Genomic DNA, 27,016 nt, shown 5'->3' on the forward strand with positions numbered 1-27,016 from the left:
AGAGGGTGGTACGTATATGGAATAAACTGCCAGAGGAACTTGTGGAGGCTGGTACAATTGCAACATTTAAAAGGCAATTGGATGGGCATATGAATAGGAAGGGTTTGGAGGAATATGGGCCAGGTGCTGGCAGGTTAGACTAGATTGGGTTGGGATATCTGGTTGGCATGGGCGGGTTGGACCGAAGGGTCGATGCTGTACATCTCTATGACTCTATGATAGGGTAAATAGACAAGGTCTTTTCCCTGGGGTGGGGGAGTCCAGAACTAGATGGCATAGGTTTCGGGTGAGAGGGGAAAGATATAAAAGAGACCTAAGGAGCAATGTTTTTATGCAGCGAATGGTGCGTGTATGGAATGAGCTGCCAGAGGAAGTGATGGAGGCTGGTACAATTTCAACATTTAAAAGGCATGTGGATGGGTATATGAATAGGAAGGGTTTAGAGGGATATAGGCCAAGTGCTGGAAAATGGGATTGGAAATTAATTAGGATATCTGGTCAGCATGGACAACTTGGACTGATGAGTCTGTTTCCATGCTGTACATCTCCAGGATTCTATGACATCACCGCTCATTTTAAAAGGACCTAATTTGTTGTGGAACAATGTTTGAATATAAATCACATTATTGTGTAGCTGTGTGTGTAACGTTCTTAATCTTGTTTCTTTTTCTGCACAAGGGAAATATGGCACTCTTTTCATATTAGCAAACGGCGTTTTCATTTTGGTAGAAGTTTCAGTTTTTCATTGATGGTAGAGTTGTGAGATTATTCATACTGGAGAGAACATATTATTTTGACCTGAAGTGTTATCACTATTTTGTGGTTAACTGTGCTATACCTGTACTGTATATCTATCAGATATAACTCATTAGAACAATGTTTTTGTGGATAAACTTAACTCTCTCTTGTACTGAGTCTTTCTGAACTATTTCTACTTAGTTATAAGAAAACTTGCTCAAATTTTATTTGTTTTCCCTAGAAGAAAAGGAAAAGAAGAGCAAAAGATGATGACGTTGTCAGCCTATGCAGCCTCGATATTAAGGTAAACATTTTATGGCTAAAATAGGGGGCTACATTTGATTTGCTTTAAAAGGATATATTTATGAAGAACATGTATTATCAAGTTGAATTGGTGTTTGAGTGGTGTACTTAATTTGCAATGCCAATACTTATTGTGACTCAAGTATCATGCAATGGTATACATCAACAACAAAGTGTAAGCAACATCTCTCGCATCAACAGTTTAGTCCATTACAAAATTATCACGAGTGTACAGAATTAAAACAAGCTATCTAGTCCATGTTGAATACAGGCTTTTAAAATAAAAGCAAAGTCCTGCAGATTCTGGAGATTGGAAATGTAAATAAGAAATACTGGAGAAACCCGGCAGATTTATCAGCATGTGTGGAGAGTAAAACAGAGTTTACTCTCCAAGTCTGAAAAGAGAATTTACAGAAAATAATTTTTAAAATTTTGTTTTATTATATTGCCATATGTTTTCATTTTATTTTGAATAAACTTTGGTTTTTTTTAGTTTTCTTTAGCAATGTTCCCATTCCTTATATTAAGGTAACGATGAATCATGCCCAAGCAGAGTTGCACAAGTGCCAGTTTCCTTTGTAATCTTGAGAATTGGTTATTCATACCCGAATCTAGAGAGTGAATGTTATCTTTGGAGGTGACCATCCTTTCCACCTATCAGGGAGTCAGCTGCCACAGTAATACAGAAAAGAGTATTTACAAAATAAAAGAAACTATTGAGATGGGAATCAGAAAAAAAAGTTTCTAAAATAGGTTTCTATAGGTCTTTGGTGTGCAGTGTTTGGTTGGTCTAGAATCGTGTGGTATCCCTAACTCATCTACTGTCATTGTACTGGCATTCAAGTCCCACAGCAATGTAATCTTGGCTAACAATACTGTAACAGTAAAAAAAAGTTAAAAATCACACAACACCAGGTTATAGTCCAACAGGTTTAATTGGAAGCACACTAGCTTTCGGAGCGACGCTCCTTCATCAGGTGATTGTGAAGGGCTCGATCGTAACACAGAATTTATAGCAAAAATTTACAGTGTGGTGTAACTGAAATTATACATTGAAGAATTGATTGTCTGTTAAGCCTTTCATCAGTTAGAATACAGTGATAGTTTCACTTCTTTCATGTGTAAATCACAAAACCCTTTTTTTTAAAGTTGCATTCTCGGGTTAGATGTTAACAATGGTGATAGCTAGACAATATGTTGAAGGTGTTAGCCCCCTGTGTTCTCTGTCTATGACCTGATGTTTAGATTGATTCCAATCTACAAAGTGAAATAACAGAGTTTTACATAAATTCATGCAGTTTTTGAGCTCAGAGTTCGACATGAATCTGTGTGGTTTTTGAGCAAAGTGCAATGTAACTTCGTACCAAAAACATTCACCACACACAATATATATGTGTGTATGTGGGTCTTTGTCTGTCTGTCTGGGGTGGGGGTTGTGAGTGTGAGAATGTGTGTGTGTGTGTAGTGAGTGTAGAGTGTCTTAAGTCTGTGAGGGGGGTGCATGTGTGGGAGTCTGTGTGTCTATAAGGGTGTGTGTGGGTGTCTGTGTGCGCGTCTGTGTGTATCTGTGTCCGTGTGCATGTGAGAGTGTGTGTGTGTGTGTAGGAATATCTGTGTGTGTGTAGTGCAATGGTGATCACCTATAATGTGACATGAACCCAAGGTCCCGGTTGAGGCCCTCCCTATGGGTACCGAACTTAGCTATCAGCCTCTGCTCAGCCACTTTCCTCTGCTGCCTGTCCCGAAGTCCACATTGGAGGATGGTCACCCGAAGGTCCGAGGCTGAATGTCCTGGACCACTGAAGTGTTCCCCAACTGGGAGGGAACCCTCCTGTCTGTTGATTGTTGTGCGGTGCCCATTCATCCATTGTCTTAGCCTTTGCTCAGTTTCCCCAATGTACCATGCCTCTGGGCATCCCTGCCTGCAACATATAAGATAGACAATGTTGGCTGAATCCTCTAATCAAATCACTTACATATTTTTGAAAAACAGGTTATCGGGTTACTTTCTGATGTTGCTGCATTTGGACTCATGCTGTGTGCAAATTGGCAGTCACAATATCAATACTTACATTATCAGTATTTACAGTATGACAGTAATGACACTTCTCAAATGCTTTGTCTGTGAAGTGTTTTAGGACATCCTGAGGTAGTAGAAGATACATTGGAAATGTGGGTTCCTCTTTTCCTAAAGGAAATTAAGTATTACGCCCAATTGGTGCATTTTTATAAAATTTGTACATTTGAATGTCAACAAGTTGAAAAGGTGAAACAGATCATTTATTCAGTGACTGTATATGTAATCAGTAACTGTTTCTTCAGTGTAGAAGTGATGGACAAATCTAGAAGGTTTCTTTAGTCACTTTTTGTAGCATTTCAAATTGACTAAAGATAATATTTTTAAATGTACATCTCTAAACTGTGTTCCATGTACTGTTTTCCTTGCGCCATGTAATTTATTTTAAAACTATCATATTTATGAAATCATATTATTAACTTGAAAAGTACTGCAGAGTTTTTAGTTCAATCAAAACTCATCCACTGACCCAAAGTTAAAATTGGACCCCATAAATCTCAACTAAAATTCACATGCCAATAGAAGAGTTAATATTTTAGATTTGGGCTGCATATAGATGTGGGCAAACTGACAAAGGGTCAGTTAGACTCGAAATGTCAGCTCTTTTCTCTCCTTACAGATGCTGCCAGACCTGCTGAGATTTTCCAGCATTTTCTTTTTGGTTTCAGATTCCAGCATCCACAGTAATTTGCTTTTATTTAAACTGGTGGGAGCCACAGGGAATGGCAAGATGGAACATTTAGTTGCTGCTCCCATTTCCAGATTTGATAGTTTGTAGATTATCATTAAAACTGATATGATACTGACCAGACAATATGTTACTTTTCATTTTCAATCCTGTGGATCATATTGTAAATTCTTTCTATTTGAAATCCAATTTAAGAATCCCCACTCCCTCATTCCCAGAGTAGGAAGTGAAACATTTCAGTCGAGTTCCTCTTTGATTTCAACAACTTTCAAATTTCAAAGACCATCTTATATCAGTTTAAAGAAACCTTTGGATGCCAGTGGAATTATAAATAATTTCTGTCCATTGAAGCATTCAGTCAAGATTAGATCTTTGTATATCCAGCAAGATTGTGGCAAGATTGTGAAGTGGTCAAGAATATGCACACATATAAAGTTGATTGACTCCTAACTATCAACTAATGCATCAAGCTGGCTCCACACATCATGGGAGCCAATTGATTCTGTCCCTGCAAATTCTGTTACTTTTGGGAAGCAAGTAAGTGAAGAAGCAAAAAGTTAATACTTCAAGTTAATCCAGAAGTGATTAAGAACAGAAGCTGAGAAATATGGAAAGTTAATCCTTTCTGTATTTAGCATTGTTGCACCGCTTTTTCAGTCTGGCTTCAGTAAGCTCTCTTCTCCTAAAAAGTATTGATACATGCACTTCATATGGATGCCTCCCCCTATATGACCAGAAATTTCCTGACAAGCTTGTGGGGTTAGTAAGATAGAGTTTCATAGTTTATTTATGGGCTTTCCACTCACAGCAGGCATTTTGATGCTCTACCATTCGTACAAGTTGTTAATGGCTTCATGTTTTGGTTTTATTAGACATTTACTCAACTCTGAATCAGATGCTCATAGCTGAATTATGTTTTAATCTAAGTATGCAGTCTCAGCTGGCATCTCAATGAGTGCTACTACCATCACCAATGCAGCAATACTCCTATCTTTGAAATGGTACTTTAGTCCAAGTTCCTGTTTGCACTCTTATAGGAATGTAAAAATCACTTTCGAAGAAGAGGGAAATGTTCTGTCTTCTGACCAACCTGCATCCCTCAACTTACACCAAGGGAGCACAAAAAAAGGTACATTGCAGTTTATGGTACCTTGTCACAAATTATTGAAGAATTTCCTATATAAGACTTGTACTTTTAAAGCACTATATTGACTGTAAAACATTTGAGATATCCTGGTCTACTTGCAGGTCCTTCCCATTTTTAAGTTCCTTCCTACTGTTCTTCACTGTTCCTCAGACTTGCCTCTGTACTGCTGTCATGTATTTCCCATTAATATGTAAACTAATGTGCAAGAATAATAGATAGTTCCTAAAACTCTTTACAGTTAAGTTAATTTAGACAAAAGCTTATTCCAACCCTATAGTTTGCTTCAGGACCAGTTTTGTTTTGTGGAAGGAGTTTACAGATCTATTGTGGGAAGTGGAACAAGCTGGCTGTTTTGAAGATCCGGCTCAGGCCACGAGCTCCAATTAGAATCACACAGCACATAAGGGACTGTGAACTCCTGTAGCTTTGAGCAATGACAGCTGTATAGTACTCTTATGCTCATTTTAATTTATTATTAAATTAATTAATTTTAGTGGTATATTTCAAAACACTCATCCTAGTCTTTTTGGTCTCATTGCTGCTTCCTTCAGTGGGGAAATGCTCGGATGTCCCCTCTAATTCAAGTTACAACACACTGAGACTGTGTGGGGTTTTGTGGTGGTGATGGTCGGGAGGCAAGTATATTCATGGTGGCACATATGTGTGTGTTTTTTTTAAACTTTTATGTAAAGAAAGTAGAGACATAGATAGATAAGATAGTGAAGAAGGTGTTTGGTATGCTTTCCTTTATTGGTCAGTGTATTGAGAACAGGAGTTGGGAGGTCACGTTGCGGCTGTACAGGACATTGGTTAGGCCACTGTTGGAATACTGCCTGCAATTCTGGTCTCCTTCCTATCGGAAAGATGTTGTGAAACTTGAAAGGGTTCAGAAAGGATTTACAAGGATGTTGCCAGGGTTGAAGGGTTTGAGCTATAGGGAGAGGTTGAACAGGCCGGGGCTGTTTCCCTTGAAGCGTCGGAGGCTGAAGGGTGACCTTATAGACGTTTATAAAATCATGAGGGGCATGGATAAGGCAAATAGACAAGGTCTTTTCCCTGGATTGGAGGAGTCCAGACCTAGACGGCATAGGTTTAGGGTGAGAGGGGAAAGATATAAAAGGGACCTAAAGGGCAACTTTTTCATTCAGAGGGTGGTGCATGTGTGGAATGGGCTGCCAGATGAAGTGGTGGAGCCTAGTACAATTGCAACATTTACAAAGCATCTGGATGGGTATATGAACAGGAAGGGTTTGGAGGGATATGGGCCGGGTGCTGGCAAGTGGGACTAGATTGGGTTGTGATATCTGGTCAGCATGGACAAGTTGGACCAAAGGGTCTGTTTCAGTGCTGTACATTTCTGACTCTGAGTGAAAGTTGAAACACAGACTTCAGGATAACTTAGACCCCCAATTTTTGAACTATCCTTACTGATGGCATTAATTTAACAGTCAAACTGAGGAAAGCCTTTGTTTCTCACCTCTCCTGATTCCAAAACTCTGTTGTCTATCCTACTTGTTTCTATGTATCAGTCTTGCAAACATTTTGAGTGCCAAAATTGGCAGTACAGAATCTTCTACAGACAGCTAAATTGCTTCATCTTTAGAAATTTCCTCATGTTTGTTATGCTGCCTGTTTACTAGCAACCATTATACCTGCGTAAGCTGTTGACTCAGCATACCTTTAGTGTAGGTATTATTTGGCTTGGATTCATTACAAGAGTCTAACACCTTCTTAATGCATTTAGCTGTTCTTACTATGCTTCTCTAGATTATTTCCAGAATCTGAATTACGAGTTCGGCTACTTTTGGAGTATTGCGTGCAATTCTGGTCTCATTACTATCGGAAGTATGTTGTGAAACTTGAAAGAGTTCAGAAAAGATTTACAAGCAATGTTGCCAGAGTTGGAGGGTTTGAGCTATAGGAAGAGGCTGAATAGGCTGGGGCTGTTCTCCTTGGATAGGATAAATAGACAAGGTCTTTTCTCTGGGGTGTGGGAATCCAGAACTAGAGAGCATAGGTTTAGGGTGAGAGGGGAAAGATATTAAAGAGACCTAAGGGGCAACTTTTCATGCAGAGGTGGTGCGTGTATGGAATGAGCTGCCAGACGAGGTGGTGGAGGCTGATACAATTACAGCATTTAAAAGGCATCTGCATGGGTATATGAATAGCAAGGGTTTAGAGGGATATGGGCCAAGTGCTGGCAAATGGGACTAGATTAGGTTAGGATATCTGGTCGGCATGGACGAGTTGGATCGAAGGGTCTATTTCTGTGCTGTACATCTCTATGACTCTAAGTGTATAAAAGCACATGGATATAATTACCGTTGTTTTACACATGCGTTTTTTCCATTTTCATTTCGCAGCATATAATCCCATACGAGTTCCGCAGATATTCTTCAATTCTTTGTCTAGATGACTGTGGCATCTATGGAACCCTTAGCAGTGAGAAACAGGAGACTTTTGTATTGTGAAAAGCATTGCAGGTGAACTGATCCTGCTCCTCCTCATATTATTCATACTATGGCCATTCCAGTAGGAATGCCACACCTGTAGTGTAACATGAACCCAAGATCCCGGTTGAGGCCATCCTCATGGGTACTGAACTTGGCTATCAGTCTTTCCTCAGCCACTGTGCTTTGTTGCATATCCTGAAGTCCACCTTGGTGGATGGTCACCCAAAGATCTGAGGTTGAACGTCCCTGACCGCTGATGTGTTCCCCGACTGGGAAGCCGAGCAGAGGTTGATAACAAAGTTTGGTACTCATGAGGATGGCCTCAATTGGGTCTTTGGGTTCATGTCACGCTACAGGTGACCCCACTACACTATATAGTCTCACACACACACATACATATACACTCACACTCACACAGACCCTCTCTCATACACACGCTCTCTCGGACACATACATGCCTCCAAGAGGCGCGCACATGCAAACACGGACACACACACACAGTCTTTCTCTCTCATCTCCCTCACATGCATGTATACGCACATGTATAAGTATGGGGTGAATTTGTAATTGCAGATACATTCTATTTTGTTCAAAAGCACACAATCTGCAGGCAGTCAAACCATGTAACATTTTATAAACTCCTACTTTGGAAATAGAATCAGTCTGACACGAGGTTGGGATACAGACAGACTCTAACCTCACACTTTTAATGCATTGTCTGAGCTGAGATGTCACTTTTTAAAATAAATCCGTAACTTATCTCGATAATGTGATTGGAAAGAGTTCTGGGATTTGCATATTAATGAACCGAATCCTGCAACCCTCATCTAAAAGATGAAAGACCGAACAGCAACCTAGGTTTGTTGAGTATATTGTGTCTTATGCTCCTGCTCCACAGCTACCTGATGAAGGAGTAGTGCTCCAAAAATTAGTACTTCCAAACAAACCTGTTGGACTATAATCTAGTGTTGTGTGATTTTTAACTTTGTACACAGGAAATGGGAGCTAGAGTAGATCTTGAAGCCCATTGAGCCTGCAAAACCATTTAATACATCATGGCTGATCTTGTTTTCTACTCTGCTTTCTTTTCTGTTTTCCATCTTCTTCTCTGAAGGATTGATAATGTGTCTTTAGCATCCTTCAATTAACCTGCTGGATTATGGAATTCCATCGATTCACATCTATTTGAACAAAGTAATTTCTTCTCATCGCAGTCCTAAATGGCCCCATCAGACCCTACCCTTGTGTTTCAGGTTGCCTGACCAGCAGAAACAAACAAACAACAGCTCAGCATCTACTCTAGTCATTGTGAATCAAGAGCTCAAGGTGGAATATACTCCAATTGTAATCTTGTCCTCTGTAGATCCATCAGTATGGATTTTTTTTCTACACCTTTTGCCCTAAAGCCCAATGCTGTATTCATTTTTTATATAGGTATTTTTGTTGAAAGAAAAAAGAGTTTTTTTAACATTTTTTACAAAATTACAAAGTAATACAAACAAATACAAACACTAATATACAATTAAATATATATATAAAAGAAATAATAACCAAAACACAACACAAGAAAAAAAGAGAGAAAAAACTCAGCTAACTACTAATCTATCCTACAAACAACCAAAGCATAAAATAAGATATCTTACATTACTAGTAAGAAATAACGTAATAATTAAATATGTACTCAAAATGGATTAGCATCAAGTCATAATGAAACCCGTAATTATACGGGATTCCTCCCCCGAAGGGGCTCCCGGAACAGCCAGAACTGTTACCACAGCTAGACAAAAGCCTTTGATAATATAGCTGAAATATCTGTCAAAAAATTCAGAAAGGGCTGCCATATTTTATAGAATAATTCAGTTTTTTGGTGCACCACATTTGTGAGGAAGTCAAGGGGGATATATTCCATGATTAACCTATGCCAATTTGAAAGTCCTGGAGGGCCCTCAGATACCCAATTAACTAAGATACTTTTCCTTGCACAGAAAGAGAGAATGGAGAATAATTTCCTCCCCTGCACATCCAGGTAGGGCATATTTGAAAAGCCCAGGAGAAGAGACACTGGATCCAATCCAATCTCCATTCCCAAGATTTCTGTCAGAGCATTTGCTACTCTGTCCCAGTATTTGCGGATCTTGTGACATGTCCATAAACAGTGCATGAGAGTGCCCACTTCTATTTTACATTTAGGACACATTGGAGATGTTCCTACCCTAAATTTTGCCAGTCGTTCCGGTGCTATATGAGCCCTGTGGAGTATCTTTAATTGAATAGCTTGAGTTCTATTACAAATAGAGATCTTTCTGGCATTTTCCCAGATGTCCTTCCACATTTCCAAAGGGATTTCTAACCCCAATACCTCGTTCCATATTTTAAACAGTCGTTCCATGTCTTTCGATACCTCGTTATGTAATGAGTGATAAAGAGTACTGACCGAGGGTGGACCCATTGGTCCTCGCAATCTTCTCTCCCTATCTGATCTGTAGTGACTGTCTAATAATGTGGTCTTCTTCTGCATATAATCTCGTATTTGGAAATACCGAAAAAGTACTGCAAACTTCTGGTACAGCTGCTCAAAAGACATCATAACCTCCCCATCGAACAGGTCCCCTAAGCAAGAGACACCTCTGGACCTCCAGGTTTTAAATGTAGCATCTGTCTGCTCTGGCTGGAAGCCGCGTGCTCCCACTACAGGAGTATAAGGAGTGGTTTTTTGTAAGTTACCCTCATCTTGCCGCATTATCCTTCAGGCTTTAATTGTATTTAATACAATAAGGTTTTTTCAATAATCCATAATAGCTCTCATCTTATCTAAACATAAAAGATTGATGAGGGGACACCTGGGATGTCATGATGTCTAACCAAATTGATTGTGGGTCACAAGAGACCCAATCAGGTACATAGCCTAATAGAGAGCTCAACTGATACCTCCTAAAGTCTGGAAAATCCAGTCCTCCCCTTGCTTGTGGAAACTGCAGCTTCTCTAATTTGATAAGGGGCCGTCTATGATTCCAAATAAAGGAACCAAGCCAGCCATATAGTTTACGTAATGTCAGTCTCGGCAACATCAAAGGGAGCATTCTCATAGGATATAAGAGACGAGGCAGAATATTCATTTTAACTCAAGCTACTCTGCCTAACCAGGATATTGGGAGATCACCCCAGCATTGAAGGTCCTGCCTTATTTTCTCTAGTAGGTGTATAAAATTGGCTTTATATAGCTGACCAAATACTGGGGTGATAAAAATACCTAAATATAGAAAACCCTCCCGTGACCACTGCAAGGGAGAACAAGATCCGTCCAATAAATTGGATATACTAGCGAGACCCCCCCAACAGCATGGCCGCCAATTTCATAAAGTTGATTTTGTAGCCTGAGAACATACTAAATAGATGAATTACTTGAATTAAGCGAGGTACGGATATCAAAGGATTACTTAAGAACAGGAGGACATCATCTGCATAGAGATGATTTTATGTTTACTCTCGGAGCCACTATGTTAGAGTCAGCTCGTATAGCTTCCGCTAGTGGTTCAATTATTAGTGTGAATAATAACGGTGAGAGAGGACATCCCTGACAACAGCCCCTACCCACACTGAAGCTATCCGAACCTAAACCATTGGGGTCACTATATAATATTGAGACCCATTTAGAAAATAACTCTCCAACACCAAACCTTTCCAGCGTGTAAAAAAGATATGACCATTCAACCCGGTCAAATGCCTTCTCTGCATCCAAGGAGACAACTAACCCCGGTATTCTTTCCTGTTGACAGTCTTGTATCATATTTAAGACCCTTCTAATGTTGTTAGATGATTCATGGCCCTTGATAAACCCTGTCTGGTCCTCTTTTATGATATATGGTAAGACCCTCTCCAATCTTAATGCTAAAGTTTTAGAAAGGATTTTAAAATCTACGTTTAGCAAGGATATTGGTCTATATGATGAGCAATCTTCTGGTGCCTTTTTTTAAGAATGAGAGAAATATTTGCTTCTCTCAACAAAGGCGGGAGGCAGCCTTTTCTGTGTGAGTAATTATACATGTCAATAAGTGGACCAGTCAGTTCCCCTATGAATTCTTTATAAAATTCAACCTGGAATCCCTCTGGTCCAGGTGCTTTGCCACTCTGAAGCTGTCTAATTGTGTTGAGTACTTCCTAGATTACTTGGGGCGCATTCAGGATCGACACTTGCTCAGAGGTTAAATCTGGAAAGCCCAGGTTTTTAAAGAAGGACTCCATCTTCTTACTTCTATCCTCACAGTCCTGCGATTTATACAGTTCAAAATAGAATTTTCTAAAGGCTGTATTGATCCTTTTACGATCACAAGTCAGAGTACCAGCACTTTCCCTAATGGACGTAATAGCGTGAGGAGCCTTTTTTATCTGAGCAAGATACGCTAAGTATCTGCCTGGCTTGTCGCCATACTCATATACTCTTTGCTTTGCAAATAATATTTCTCTCTTTGCTGTTTGGGTAAGCGCGGTATTCAAGGCTGTCAGAAGGGCTGTGATCCTTTGTAGTTTAGTAGTAGAGGGCCTATCAACAGACACTGTCTCAGCTGCCTTCAAGCGAGCCTCAAGCAGACACTGTTGTTCTCCCTTTTGTCTTTTCTGGGTCGCGGAATATGAGATGATTAAACCTCGCACATAAGCCTTAATGGTCTCCCACATTGTCGACGGGTTACTGGCTGTACCTGAATTAATTTCCAAAAAGGTTTTGAGTTCTTGAGAGAAATATTTTATAAATTTGCTATCCTCCATTAAAAAGGAATCCATACGCCAATATCGGGGGCCTGTCCCATCGTCCCTAGTCTTAACTGCGGCATGATCAGAAATTGCTATGTTACCTATTTTGCAGAACGATATGGAATTCAAATGGGTCAAGGGAGCAAAAAAATATCAATTCTAGTATGACACATGTGTGGGTTAGAATAGAAAGTAAAGTTTCTGCCCTGGGGGTGAAGACACCTCCACACATCTACTAGCCCTAGCTCCTTACTCAACTCTGCCAATTGTCTAGATCTAAGAGATATACCCATAGTACTCTTGGGTATCCTATCTGTCTCTGAGTCCATAATACAATTATAATCTCCTCCTATAATTGTATGGCGGGCCCCAAAAGCCATCAACTTGGAGAACGCCTCTGTTACAAATTTGAAGGGGTGTGCCGGGGGGCAATAAAGATTCAAAATCCCATACTCCTCTCCATTTATTAAGGCTTTGATCAATATTTCCCATCCAGATTCATATTTTATCTGACTTAAGATTTTAAAAGGAAGATTCTTCCGAATGAGGATGACTACTCCCTTACTTTTTGAGCTAAAAGATGAGAAAAAAGCCTGGTCATATCCACCGTGTTGTAATTTTAAGTGCTCTTTGTCAAGTAGATGTATATCCTGTAAAAGAGCTATATCATAGAGTCATAGAGACGTACAGCATGGAAACAGACCCTTCTGTCCAACCTGTCCATGCCGACCAGATATCCCAACTCAATCTAGTCCCACCTGTCAGCACCTGGCCCATATCCCTCCAAACCCATCCTATTCATATACCCATCCAAATGCCTCTTAAATGTTGCAATTGTACCAGCCTCCACCACATCCTCTGGCAGCTCATTCCATACACGTACCACCCTCTGCGTGAAAAAGTTGCCCCTTAGGTCTCTTTTATATCTTTCCTCTCTCACCCTAAACCTATGCTCTCTAGTCCTGGACTCAACCCTTTCTTTTTTAAGGTTTAATAGTATCTTCTTCCTTTTGATTGGTGAATTACTCCCCTTGACATTCCAGGTGCACCACCTAAGCAAATAGCTAGCCATGATCGTCCAGGCAAGCCCGAGACCCCCCCAGGAAGAAGAACCCCACCCAAAACACCCCGAGTAAAGACCATGAAAAATTCACAAAAGCAAAAATTCTTTAAGACATTTACACCAATACAATTAAAAACTATTCCTAAGTAAAAAAAAATACAAAACACATTTGAAAGTTGATTTTCCCCCTTGCTCCCAGAGGGCGTAACTACCTATCAATAACCCTAACCATAACCTCTCCTAACTAGTGCCCCGCCCTCGACCCAGACATTATAAAATGGAGTAGACAAATTCAAATGTTCTATAAAATCAAAGTTAAAAGTGAGTGACCACCCATCCACACCAACACCTAGATGCGTTTAGCAAACATAATACAAAATATGAATGTATAAAATCATAAAGTTACAATCCTAATAATTATTAGAAAACTAAGTAAGATGACAGAAGAAGAGAATCCCGCTGTTAAAAAAAAAGGTAGGACAAAACAAACCCCCCTCCCACATAAATCAAATAAGCCGCACAGCCTGTAAAAAAAGAAATCACATAGTGAATAACAAATAAGCCTCCCTCCCTGCCCCCTGGAAAAGGTAATGAACAAAAAAGGGATGGAGAAGGAAAGAAGGTGTAAACTGGGGGAGAGTGCAAAGCAAAATCATTATCTATACCATTTGAATCTTACAGTCTATTTAAGAGAGTCCAATAATTGTTTAGCCTTCTCCAGTGATCCAAAGTTGTATACGGATCCTTCATGGCTGAAGCGCAGCGTTGCTGAGTAGCACAAGGAATATTGGATACTTAGGTCTCTTAGGCGCTTCTTCACCTCATCGAATGCCCTCCTCTTGCGGACCATGGCTGGAGAAAAATCCTGGAATAACATTATTCCGGATCATGGCCTGGGGATCCTTCCCCAGGACTCGAGAGGCTTCCAGGAGCATCTACTTCTCTTTATAGCATTGGAGCCGGAACAGAACTGGGCGGGGGTGCTGGTCCAACCCGGGCCTGCGTACAGCAACCCGGTGGGCCCACTCCACCCGCTCATGGCCTGATCCCGACTCCAACTTTAATATTTTAGGGACCCATTGCTCCAAAAAAACTGCAATCTGGCCTTCCTCTTCCCGTTCGGGAAGGCCCAGCAATCGAATATTTTTTTGACGACCCCGATTATCGAGGTCATCGATGTGCTCCTCCAAGGTCCGGACTCTCTGTTCGAAAGCCCGGACCCGGTCCACGACCAATTCGGCAGCAGTTTCTGAGGTCGCGGCCTTTTGCTCCGCCCTTCCAATGCGTTGTTCGAGTTTTTCAATTTCTTGGTCGTGCCTGTTGCGAACTTCGGGAATTTTTGCCTTTAGTCATTTTAAGAATAACACCAAACTGTTCAAGTTTGATGCAAAATGACTAAGTATGCTGGGCAAAAGTTATTTTAAATTAATTAAAAGGTGTGGTGAAGGCAGGTGCCCCACTTTGCCCAAGTCTTAGGCAGAGCACTACAGATTCAGACTTGCTGGGTCACCGCCATCTTGAATCTCACCGTATTCATTATTTTTAATTACCTTATGCACGTTAGGTGTTTCTTCTTTAATGTCTTCTGAACTTGAACCCTAAAATCCTCTTTTTTTTTCACATCACTCAACATTTCTTATTTCCGTGTATACTAATTGCTTTCTTTTCATCTAAATGTTCCATCTGGTTTAATGACATGGAATTCCATCTGCTATTTTTAATCAACCCAATATCATCTTCCTTTTGAGCATCAGAACAACTTACTGATTCCTGTTTTAATATTTTTTGCAAGTATGGATACCTTACCTTTTTTTTTCAAGAGCAGACCCACGAGGAGGTCTATGGATACCTTACCTTAGTGCTACACTAAGCCATTCATACTAATCAGTGTAGTGATTATAATGAGGTTAGCCAGGTGGACCTCATAGAATAAATGTTCTCTGATTGGATCAGATTAACAGCCACAATCAGGGATCCCTGACTGACAGATATAAACAGGAATATCTGAGGTTGTGTTCATTCAAAGTTGGCTCTGAGGAAGCTGGATCATTGTCAAGGACTCTCCACTTATAAATTAAGGGTGATTTTGTGCCATGGGATAACTGGCCTCTGCGGAGTTATTTCATTCAGCATAAACATCAATCCCCTCCACCCCCAGTATATGATGATTGCAGTGTTTATTTTGTACACCGGGTGCACTGTAACAATTCTGAGGCTGGATTTCTCAAGCTAGTGATCTACAGTATCTCAAAAGGACATGGGTCCTAGTCTTTTCAGGTAAAGCAGCAGATGCATGACAAGACCATCACTTTCAAGTTTCACACCATCTTGACTTTGATATTTGCCGCTGTTCCCTTTTGCCACATTAACATTCTATTTGATTCAACACCTTTTTGAAAGCGAATTTGAAATGATCTTGTTTGCAATGCCTGTTTTAAACAAAAACATACCTTCCTGCAATAAACATTTAGATATACCTAAATATTTGAACAACATGGTAAAACTTGTCATACCAATTTTTCTTCTCTTCTAACTGATTTTTAATTATTAAATGGTTTGTCATAATTTTCTTGATCTTTCCATAATTTCTTCATAATTCTCTGTGTAGTACCTTGTTGTGTACTTTCTACAACTCAATATACCCTGTTATCCTCCCCTCTCCACCCCACTTTTCACCATCCACTACATTTCCTCCACACACTATTTCTGTCACAATTTTAAATAATAGTTATTAGGTTTGTTGTATATGACCTTCATTTCTGAAATCATTGTTCACGGTTTCTGATTATTTCCCCATCGTTGAGATGTGCAGCTATTCTTTCTGTCTAAAAGCTGCAAACCAAGTTAATCAGAGTTGTATTTGAAAGCAAGTTACTTTTCAATCACCCCCAGTTCTTTGGCCACAAATATCTAGATTACGATTCACCTCGGGTACTCTGTTCTTTGACTCTGCTTTCGCCAAGTTTAAGCCCATGTCAAATTCAGATTATTTGGGATCCACACTTAATTATTGTTTTAATGAATGTGAAACATATCTTCCTGCCTCCCCACCCCCCAACACGAATTGAGCTGGGATCTTCTGTATTGTGTGGCTTACCTGCTAGATTACCTTACCTATCAAAGTAGTGGGTAGCAGAAAATTTGACATGGAAAGCTGTACCGAGTGTATATCTGAAGGGATTAATCAAACACACATTTAAGATTACATTCTAAAATCAGCTGCTTTGGCCCACATGTGCTTTAGTCGCAGACCAAATCACCAAAATTTCTTTTGGTCTGGCCAGTAACCTTTTTAAAAGTTGACAAAGTTTGAGATCCCAGGTACTTAGAAGAAAGTAAAGCCATCTAATTGCATGTTTTTAAATAAATAAAATAAATTGTTTTATCACTCTAACTTCATTTAATATTCTATTTTATATATATATTTATACATATATTTTCTAACATCAGAATTAACATGAGGTAAATATAACTGGTTAAAATTATGGCCAAATATTCCACAGAAAGCACCAAATAGCAAATGTGGTTATAACAAATGAATTTCTCAACAATCCCAGATGTTAGAGACACTGGGTCACAAACCAATCTCATTGAAACTTTACAAAGGTTTTGTTTCCAATTTCAAAGACCCAGCTTTTAAACTCCCTCAAAACCCACTCAAGTCAGAGGCTACTCAACACAGCACATCTTGGTCCTTCAATGTCCTTTCCAGCAACTGCACTTCCCGAATTCTGGAAACTTCACTTCGTCACTTTATCTTGGTCATAATTTTGTCTTTTCCGCAGACAGCTCGCAAACAAACTAACACTGCCCTGGGTTTGATAGCTCCTATTGCATTCGGCTATATCAAGCAAGTACTGCTTATCAAATAAAAATAAAGTGCTGGAGAAACTCAGCAAGTCTAGCAGCATCTGTGCAGAAAGAGAGAGAGTTAATGTTTTGGATCCTGTATGACTGTTCTCTAGATCAAAGGGAGAAGTGTCATGCAGGACTAAAAACACTATAACTCTGTTTCTTTCTCTACAAATGCTGCCAAACCTGATGAGAGTCTCCAGCATTTTACTTTTATTTCAGATTTCCAACATACACAGTAGTTTGCTTTTATTTTACTTCCAGACTTCCTTTCCACTCCCCCCCCCACCCAACTCTTAACCTCACTGAATTACTAATAGCTCATGCGCTTCTTTCAAGCCCCAGTGGCTCCCAGGGCTTTTCCTGACCCCCAGCCCCAACACATAGCTGCACATACTGATTCCCAGCTGCTCGGAACCTGCTCCCGCAGCATTCTTTATTGAGATTGAATGTCTTCTCCCTGCAGCTGGCCACCTAATTCTGCTCCCTATGAAATCTAACTGCAGGGAACAATTAAATTGCTCCTGGGATGACTTCCCAACTTTACAGGGACAGTGATTTTAAGGTCAGAAAATCATTTCAATATAGACTTCCTGGAAATGCTGTCTTGAACATTTCGATTAGATTAGATTCCCTACAGTGTGGAAACAGGCTGTTTGGCCCTACCAGTCCACACCGACCCTCCGAAGAGTAACCCACCCAGACCCATTTCCCTCTGACTAATGCACCAAACACTATGGGCAATTGAGCATGGCCAATTCACCTAACCTGCACATCTTTGGACTGTGGGAGGAAACCGGAGCACCCGAAGGAAACCCACGCAGACACAGGGAGAATGTGCAAACTCCACACAGACAGTAGCCCGAGGCTGGAATCAATCTTGGGACTCTGGCGCTGTGAGGCAGTAGTGCTAACCACTGAGTCACCGTGTCACAGTTAAATGGCCAGCAAGCTATCTGAGTTTGTAAAGCAGTATGCTGACTTGAGTTTCATGACCTACAGAAACAGAATACTCTGAAGCAGTGCGATGCAGAGAGAAGACTCCGATAACAGAAAAGATTATGTTAATAGCAGTTTCTAAGAAGTCATTCTGAGGAAAAGTCCTGAAATGGTTAGAAGTCAGTGAGAAGAACAAATCCAGAAGCAGAAGTCTGTGCAAGGTTCAGTGAGGAAGATATCCTGCAAGGCTGTTGGAGACAAGAGTCTAGGGATCCTTTATAAATTAATAAGTGAGCTGAATTAGCAGTTTGTTTTAAGGGTCTTGGAAAGAGACTTTAACTGAAGAATGTGCGGTAATTTGCTGCAAACAACACAATAATAGCCATTTCAACTGTGTAAAACGTTTGTGTGGTGATGGGTGGCTCTTCACTTGGGTTCAAGTGTCTGTAAGAGTATTTCTGGGATAAAATGGTTTATCTTTCTGTTCTTTGCAATGACATCTTTCTAATAGTTGTATGGAGCAATATCATTTTTATTTTCTTTTTGTGTAAGAAACTCGAATGTTCTTTTGTCAAGGATACTTGGCAACCTTTTGTCAATATGTTCAGTGACTGATCACCATGTTGTACAAAAAAATAGAATTCAAGTTGGCAGTTAGGAAGGCAAATACAATGTTAGCATTCATTTCAAGAGGGTCGGATACAAGAGCAGGGGCATTCTGCTGAAGCTGTATAAGGCTCTAGGCAGACCATATTTGGAATATTGTGAGCTGTTTTAACCTAGTTTTCTAATCAACCTGTTTAGAAATGTTGTTATATACCTCTGGAGTAAGTGAGCCTTGAACCTGGGCCTCCCAGTCCAGAGGTAGGGAGACTATCTCTGCACCACAAGACGGCCCCTTCAGCCCCATATCCAAGGAAAGATGTGCTGGCTGTAGAGGGCATCCAGAGGAGGTTTCAGGAATGATGCCGGGAATTAGGAGTTTGTCAAATGAGGAGCAGTTGAGGACTCGGGGTTTGTACTTTGAGTTTAGAAGAAAAGGGGTGTGGGGGATCTGATTGAAACCAAGAGGCCAGGACAGTGTGGATGTGGACAAAATGTTTCCAATAGTAGGAGAGGCTAGAACCCAAGGGCACAACCTCAGTGTGAACGGAGGATCCTTTAGAACTGAGATGAGAAGGAATTTCTTCAGCCAGAGAGTAGTGAATCAGTGGAACTCATTGCTGCAGAAGACTACGTAGGCAAAAGTCATCAAGGCTGTTTAAGACCAAGAAAGATAGGTTTTTGATTATTAAGGGGATCAATGGTTATGGGGAGAAGGCAGGAGAATGGGCTTCAGAAACATATGATCAAAAGGCGATCGACATATCTTATGGACTTTACTTGTAGCTTATTAGCTATACAAAATTTCTTAAATTTAGTTGATATTCCACAGGACTTTACAGAGTGTCAAAAACAAAGGAAAAAATACTACTTCAACTTGAGAAATTTTCCAACTGAATGGAAAAAAAATAGATGCTTCAATGGCACAAATAATGGAAAGTCCTAGAAGGATATCCCTTAAAGATTGAGTCTATACTGCTAATTAGTTGTGAAATAAAACAGCACAGACAGACAGAGACCACTTGACATTGACAGTGAAATATACAGTAGGTTGTTTGGATACATTGTCATAGTAAAAGTTATTCTGTTTTATGTTTGGAGTGTTCAGCATTGTCATTGTGTAGGCTTGTCATGGTGAATTGAAAACCAGATCACTTAGGGCTATGTTTAGTATCCTGTATGTACACTAACTTAGCCTGTGATGAAACAACAAGGTTTATTTGTTTTATTTTTTTGCAGAGGGACATTCTTGCCTTTTTAAGGCACTGTATTTGTATATTTGGATATGGGAATATTGAGTCACATTTGGAGTAATTTAAGTCATTTCATGGACTGCCAACCAAAAATGAAATTTTAAAGAATTGTAACATGGCATCATATAAAATGACAGAGAAAGATGCTGGGCTGTCACTAAAAACAAACTGGATCAAAGTGATTCTTTAGGAATTGTAAGTGCTACACCAGGCTTGACAAATACATTACCATTGTCTCAAAGTATGGTTATCCTCTGAGGTGACTTTACAAGCCACTCTAAAATTTATCATTACGTATGCAGCCATTCAAGGGACTAACATATTATCACAAAATTGTGGGCCAGAACTACATGTAGGCCAGGTTGGTTAAAGATGTTCTTCCCTGAAGGACATTAGTGAACCAGATGGGTTTTTACAACATTGAATCATGGCTAGGCCAATTAGACATAAATTAAAAGTTCTGGATTTATTGAAATGAAATTTCACCATTGGCAATGGTGAGATTCAAACCCATATCCTCAGAGCATTAGCCATATGTTCTAGATTACTGTCTAGTGACATCACTGTTACACCATCATCTCCCCTCCGTCATACCTAACACAAAAGGAAGATGATTGTTCTATTTGTTTGACTCTTGGATATCCCTGAAGGAGTTCCTCAACATAGTGTCCGAAGTTCAAACATTTTCAGCTGACCTCCCTCTGTAATAAATGTCAGAACTGGGGATGTTTATTTATTGTTGTACAACATTCAGCACCATTTGCAACACTTCAGATATTGAAGTCATCTGTATCCATATGTAGCAAGACCTGGATAATGTTCAGGCTTGGGCTGTGTTACAATCAGACTCTGGGTGACGTTTTCCAAGTTGTTATTGGTTCCAGATGAACACTCCAAGTCATTAAGCTTGTGGATGAGGAAGAATGAACTAACTCCCCTTTATTCACCAGGCCCCTCAGTTGGTTGTAACAAGGTTAAATTTAAAAGGATACTTGTCTTGTGGATGACTTTCTTGAAGACCAAGTGAGTTTGTTTTAAAATAAACCACCTTATTTAGGCTTTCCTGAGTTAACAAAAGGTTTTTTTAGATATTAAACATAAAACTTTGTAATAAAACACACATGCACACCAATTAGGAACAAGAACTGAGCATTTAAATATAAAAAAATTAGAAGTTAAAACATCAGCCTTTTTATGTGGTTCTTGAAGAATAGATATTGATTGTTGTACAGTTAATTTTGGGATTATTATTGGTTTTTACGGTTATCTGAAATTCTTTGGACCTAGTTTCTTGACTGTGGTTGGTTAGCAGCACTCCGAACAAGGCAGTACACTCCTTTTCTTCTGTTTTCTGTGTTTGGCTTGTTAGCTAGCTCGCTTTTAGTACTCTGAAAGAAAGAATCCTTTTCTCTGCAATGCAGGGATGACTAGTGGATGATTCTTCACCAAGACCTTCTTGGTTTCTTTCATTCTGTTGTGTAGGCTCTTGCCATTTTCAATGGGAGTGATTTAAAACAGATCTAACAACTTGACTGGGCACCCATAATTTCGAAACGCCAAGAAAAACCGATAAAATGCTGTAAATCAGAAAGAAAAACAGAAATTACTGATAAAGCTTAGCACGTCTGGCAATATCTGTGGAGAGAAATCAGAATTAACATTTCTGAGGAAGGATCGCTCAACCTGAAACGTTAACTCTGATTTCTCTCCACAGATGCTGCCAGACCTCTGAGCTTTTCCAGCAATTTCTGTTTTTGTTTCCAAACTCCGATACCTGGGTCTCTGCTCTGCACTCTGCAACTAGAACCTCGATTTCCTGCTCCACAGATTACAATCAGTGAAGATAGGAAACAGCAGATAATCCTCAACACCGGCGCCCACAAGGCTGTTTATCCTGCCCCCAACTGTATTCCCTGCGTGCTCATGACTACGTGGCCAAATTTCATCCAAACTCCATCTACAAGTTCGCTGATGAGACCACCATTGTAGGCCCGATATCAAACAATGACAAGATAGAATACTGTAAAGAGATAAAGTGTTAAGTGAAGAGGTGCAAAGATAACAAGCTCTCCCTCAATGTCAGCAAAACCAAAGATCTAATCATTGACTTCAGGAAGCAAGGAGGAGGGTACACCTCTATCTACATCAATTGAACAGAGGTGGAGATGGTCAAGAGTGTCAAGTTCCTAGGAATGAACATTCACCAATAATCTGTCCTGGATCATCCACATTGATGTAACAGTTAAGGCCGTATAACAATGCCACTTCTTCCTCAGGAGGCTAAGGAAATTTGGCATATCCATAAGGACACTCACCAACTTTTACAGATGCACGATAGAAAGCATTCTATCTGGATACAACACAGCTTGGTATAGCAATTGCTGTGCCCAGAACCGTAAGAAACAATAGAAAGTTGTGAACCCAATCCAGTCCATCACGCACACCATCCATTGACTCCACCTACACTTCTCATTGCCGCAGAAAAGCAGCCAAAGACCCCTCCCACCTCATCAGGAAGAAGATACAAAAACTTAAACACGCATACCAACAGGTTCAAGAACAGCTTCTGCTCTGTTGTTATTAGACTTCTGAATGGATCTCCTAAATTTCAAATCTAATGTTGATCTTGCTTTATGTGCATCTTTTCTGCAGCTGTAATTTTGTACTCCTTGCTCTGTTCAATCACCCTATGCTCTTTGTATGTTATGATCTGCCTGTAGTGCACGCAAAACAAAACTTCTCACTGTACCTAATTACATGTCATAGTAATAAATAAATCCAACCAACCATTCAAAAGATAAGATTGAAGTATTTGCAATAACCAGTAAAATGATCAAAAAGAATCATCATGTGCTAGCAAAAGCATTTCCTCATCAACCTGCTCACTGATGCTCAGTTTAAGTTCTCCTAGAACCACTCAACTCATGATATCATTCTAACCTTGATTCAAACAAGGTGTAAGGGCTGAAATTCAGAAGTAAGGTGAAATTGTGAAATGCAGACTTAATGTCAAGTGCATTCAGAGTGTGGCATCAATGTTCACGTGTAAAATTGTAGTCATTCAGGATTGGGGAGAAAAGTTTGCTGGTTGGAGTCATATTGAGCGCACGTGATTCTTGAAGGTCACTCACCTTAGCTCACAGCCATCTCCTCAGGGGTTCCTCAGAAAAATGTTCTGGTCAAGCCATCTTCAACAACTTCATTGATGATCTTCCCTCTATCATTAAGGTCAGAAATAGGTATTTTCATTCATGATTGTGCAACATTCAGCACCATTTACAACACCTCAAATACTTAAGCAGTCATGGTCAAATCATGATCTGGATAATATCCAGGTTTGGGCTGGCAAATAGCATGTAACATTTGAACCTCAAAAATGCCAGGCATTTACCATCTCCTAACAAGAGAGAATGTAACCATCACTACTTGACTTTCAAATGCAATGCCATCACTGAATTCTCCACTATCAACATCCTGAAGGTTACACTGGATGAAAAACAGAACTGGACTAGCTGTATAAATACTATAGCTACAGGAAGAGATCAGAGGCTAGGAATATTGCAGTGAATAACTTAGTCATTACTCCCTAAAGCATATCCACCATCTACAAACCACAATACAAGCATGATGGAATCCTCTCCATTTGCCTGTACAAGTGCAGCTCCAAAGAAACTCGAGCTTGATGTCATCCATGCAAAGCAGACCACTTGATTGGTTTCACATCGATCAACATTCAGTCCCTCCACTACTGCACGGTTGCAGCTGTGTGCACCAGCTACAGGATGCATTGTAGAAATTCACTAAGACTTATTAGACAACATTTTCCAGAACCACGACATCTTCCATCTAGAAGGACAGGAACAGCAAATACATGGAAACACAACCACCTGCAAGATCCCCTCCAAGCCACTAATCATCCTGACTTGGAGATTTATCATTGTTCCTTCAGTGTCACTGGACTGAAGTCCTGTAATTCCCTCCATTGTGGAGGGGGTACCTATACCAAATGGACTACAGTGGTTCAAGGAGGTAGCTCACCACCACAACAGCAACCAGGGATGGGCAACTAATGATAGTCCAGCCACTGATGCCCACATCCCCTGACCTAATACAAATAAAACCAGGTTATTCATTAGGAAATCATCTGCATGAATTGTTGCATTCTCCCTTTAATTCTATGAGACATCAATGCTTTGGTCACAGCTGATTTGAAGAAAGACAGTTAGAAAGTTGAGCGAATAAAAACTAAGGGCTGCAGAAACTCAGCAGGTCTACTAGCATCTGTGAGAAAGAAAGCCCGAATGTTTTGAGTCCAACGAGTGTTGCTGGAGATGAGTTCTTGGGCTTGAAGCATTAACTCTATTTCTCTCACTCAGATGCTGCCAGACATGCTGAGTTTCTCCAGAATTTTCTACCTTTATTTCAGGTTAACAGCATTTGCAGTATTTTACTTTTATGGAAAGCTAAACAACTAGGTGCAAATAAATACAAAATGCAATTGTATACCATGTCAAACTGATAGAAAGGTGAAATAGTATAATTTAGAATTGTGAATCTTTTCTCTCATTTAAGCTTTAACAGAACCTTATTGCCACTTATGAGCACAACAGGCTGTATACTAATTGCTTGGAGCAATAAGGAAACATGCAAATCCAATCTTTGAGCAACACAGGGGTGGAATCTATGAACAGTAATGTGATTGTCCAATCTAATAAATGTATTTTAAACATTTTGCTAACTTTAAAATTTGAATCATAATATGGACTTCAATATCCAAGGATCTACCATTGACCAAAACCTGAACAGGACCAGCCGTGAAAATACTGTGGCCATGAAAACTGGTCAGGGATTGGAAATTCAGCACTGTGTAGTTCATCTCCTGATTCCCCATTACATGTTCACTGTCAAAAAGGCCAAGTCAGGACTATGATGAAATATTATATACTTCCAAGATGGATTCAGCTTCAATAACACTCCAGAAGCTCACATCTTTAGGACAAAAGCTGCTGGATTCCTGCACTTTGTTGTCAGGCACCCAGAGGACAAAATCAGAGATGTAAGAGAACAGCATTATCTGCAAGTGCCCCTCCATCCTGACTTGGAAATATATTCCTGTTTGTTTATTGTTGCCAAGACTATCTTTGGAGGATTCATCCTAGTAGCTCCAACAGTGCATGTCCATCTCTTCAACTATAGTGGTTCATTATTAGTTTGGAATTAAGTTCTTGCATTAGGATGCAACTCTGTATTTCTATGCTTGCTTTTCTGTGAAAGGTCCTATTTGTATTTCCAAAGTGTTAGGCTTGAAAAGTGCACTCTATCATTATATTTAACTAATAAGATATACAATGACATAATCAGAAAACTATGTGCAGCAAGCAGTCAAGTACAGGTACAGTACTTCGGTAACAAAGCATTTGAGACAGCCAGCTCTCTGGGAGTGCACTCCTAATAATTACAATATATGGAAGCAAAAAGGTTTCACTTAAATGGACGTAGGTGAACAAAGGATATTTGTGATATGAGAAACTTGTACACGTCTAACAGGTTTCAGGTTTCTGTCAACACCTCCATGTACTTGGCTTTGAGATGAATCTGTGTGAATGCAGGGAGTTGCCTGGTGCCTGACACTTGAACTCAATGGTGAAATAACTTAGCTATATGTGCCACTTATATTTCACCACATCGAGGAATTGTATGTTGGTTCTTAAATAAACAATGGTCAGTGTGACACTATATTATTTTAAAATGTTTTTATTCCTTGGTGATCACAGGGCTTTCTCCTCCTTTTGATCTTTTTCCTCTGTAACCAAATTCCTTAACAAGGAGAAATGTATTGGAGGACTGTTCCTTGGTTCCCACCACACTTAATGCATATTATCTAATGTGACTGTTCTTTGCGTGAGAAGAGATGAAGATGTAGTGTTACACATTGTGCTCAGTGCAATTTCTTTTTCCCACTCCCTCACCCAAAAGATCAACCGTGATATTCAACTGTGGAATGGGTTCAACGAAATCAAGTGGCCTAGTGCTGTTCCTGATTTGGATATTCATGTTCGTGTAATTCCCAGGACATTCACTGGATAGTTAAGAGCAAGAACTCTGGTCTTTTTTGTTTTTCAATCACACTAACTGGAAAGAATAAGTCAAAAGTAAAATCATGCAGATGCTGAAAATGTGAAATTAAAATGAAATTTTCAAGTGGTTGGGCAGCAAAAGCAGAGAGAGAAACAATTAACATTTTAGGTTGTGACCATTCATTGAAACTAGCAATTCCCATTATACCCGGAAAATGTTTAACCATTCTGAGTGTCAGTATTGATTTTTAAAAGGGCAGGCCATAACTCCTTCTAAAGAAGGGTGACATCAGACTTGAAACATTAACTTGTTCTCTCTCCACACATACTGCCAGACTTGAGTGTCTCTTGCACTTCGTTTTTCTTGCATACTTGGTGAACCTGACTTAATTCAAGGACAGAAATTTTGTGGATGTTACTCGGACCTTACCAAAGGCATTTGATGCTGCCAGCTAATGTTGAATCTCATGGAATCAAAGGCATATAACCTGTTACGATGTAGAGATCGAACCCCTCGGCTAATTAAAACCGAACACCAAGAAAAACTCGCCTCACCTTGTAATTTGCTAAAAGCGTGTGAGTGAAAGACAACTGCTAATTTCCACTATTTAAAGAAAAATAACAATATATTTTGCTAACTCTAACAGGAGCACTAAACAAAAACTATTAACAAATCCAAGCCCCCTTCTTCTTATCTAATTACTGTCTGACCCCTAACTCTAAAAATGCTGCTCCAATAACAATTAGTATATGTTACATTAACTTAATCTCAAGTCCACACCGTCTCTTCTCTTCCTTCAGCCTTCCTTCCTCTTACTCCTGACCCTGCTGTCTTCTCTGGTGTCTTCTTTCTTTTTACTGCAAGTATTTTTACAGGAAAAGGTACCTTTTGATAGATAGCGCCCTCTGAGATTTCTTTGAGAACAGTTTTTTAAACTGGGCGGCATGGTGACGCAATGGTTAGCACTGCTGCCTCACAGCGCCAGGGACCCAGGTTCAATTCCGGCCTCAGGCAACTGACTGTGTGGAGTTTGCACATTCTCACTGTGTCGGCGTGGGTTTCCTCCGGGTGCT

The 27,016-nt window shown here is 39.9% G+C and overlaps 1 protein-coding gene and 1 long non-coding RNA gene across 4 annotated transcripts in view; one reads left to right on the plus strand and one right to left on the minus strand.

Annotated features, from left to right (window-relative positions):
- net1 (neuroepithelial cell transforming 1) overlaps nucleotides 1-27,016 on the plus strand; it is a 167,625-nt gene that overhangs the window by 87,903 nt on the left and 52,706 nt on the right. For 2 of the 3 annotated variants that reach the window (XM_043714079.2, XM_087999367.1), the window contains one exon: nucleotides 980-1,042. In XM_043714079.2, the coding sequence (XP_043570014.2) occupies nucleotides 980-1,042 (63 nt within the window). The remainder of the gene's footprint in view (nucleotides 1-979; nucleotides 1,043-27,016) is intronic. The other variant, XM_043714080.2, reaches the window with a different exon arrangement.
- Nucleotides 2,087-27,016, minus strand: part of LOC148145812 (uncharacterized) — a 39,218-nt gene continuing 14,288 nt past the window's right edge. Inside the window, exons 2-4 of the long non-coding RNA XR_015761055.1 lie at nucleotides 22,997-23,082; nucleotides 7,276-7,388; nucleotides 2,087-2,963 (exon numbers count right to left, since the gene is read on the minus strand). This is a non-coding gene — a long non-coding RNA (uncharacterized LOC148145812). The remainder of the gene's footprint in view (nucleotides 2,964-7,275; nucleotides 7,389-22,996; nucleotides 23,083-27,016) is intronic.

The sequence above is a fragment of the Chiloscyllium plagiosum genome, unplaced genomic scaffold, assembly GCF_037043375.1.
Source record: "Chiloscyllium plagiosum isolate Xiang-an unplaced genomic scaffold, Cpla_swu_hap1 HiC_scaffold_23, whole genome shotgun sequence".
NCBI classification, from domain to species: domain Eukaryota; kingdom Metazoa; phylum Chordata; class Chondrichthyes; order Orectolobiformes; family Hemiscylliidae; genus Chiloscyllium; species Chiloscyllium plagiosum.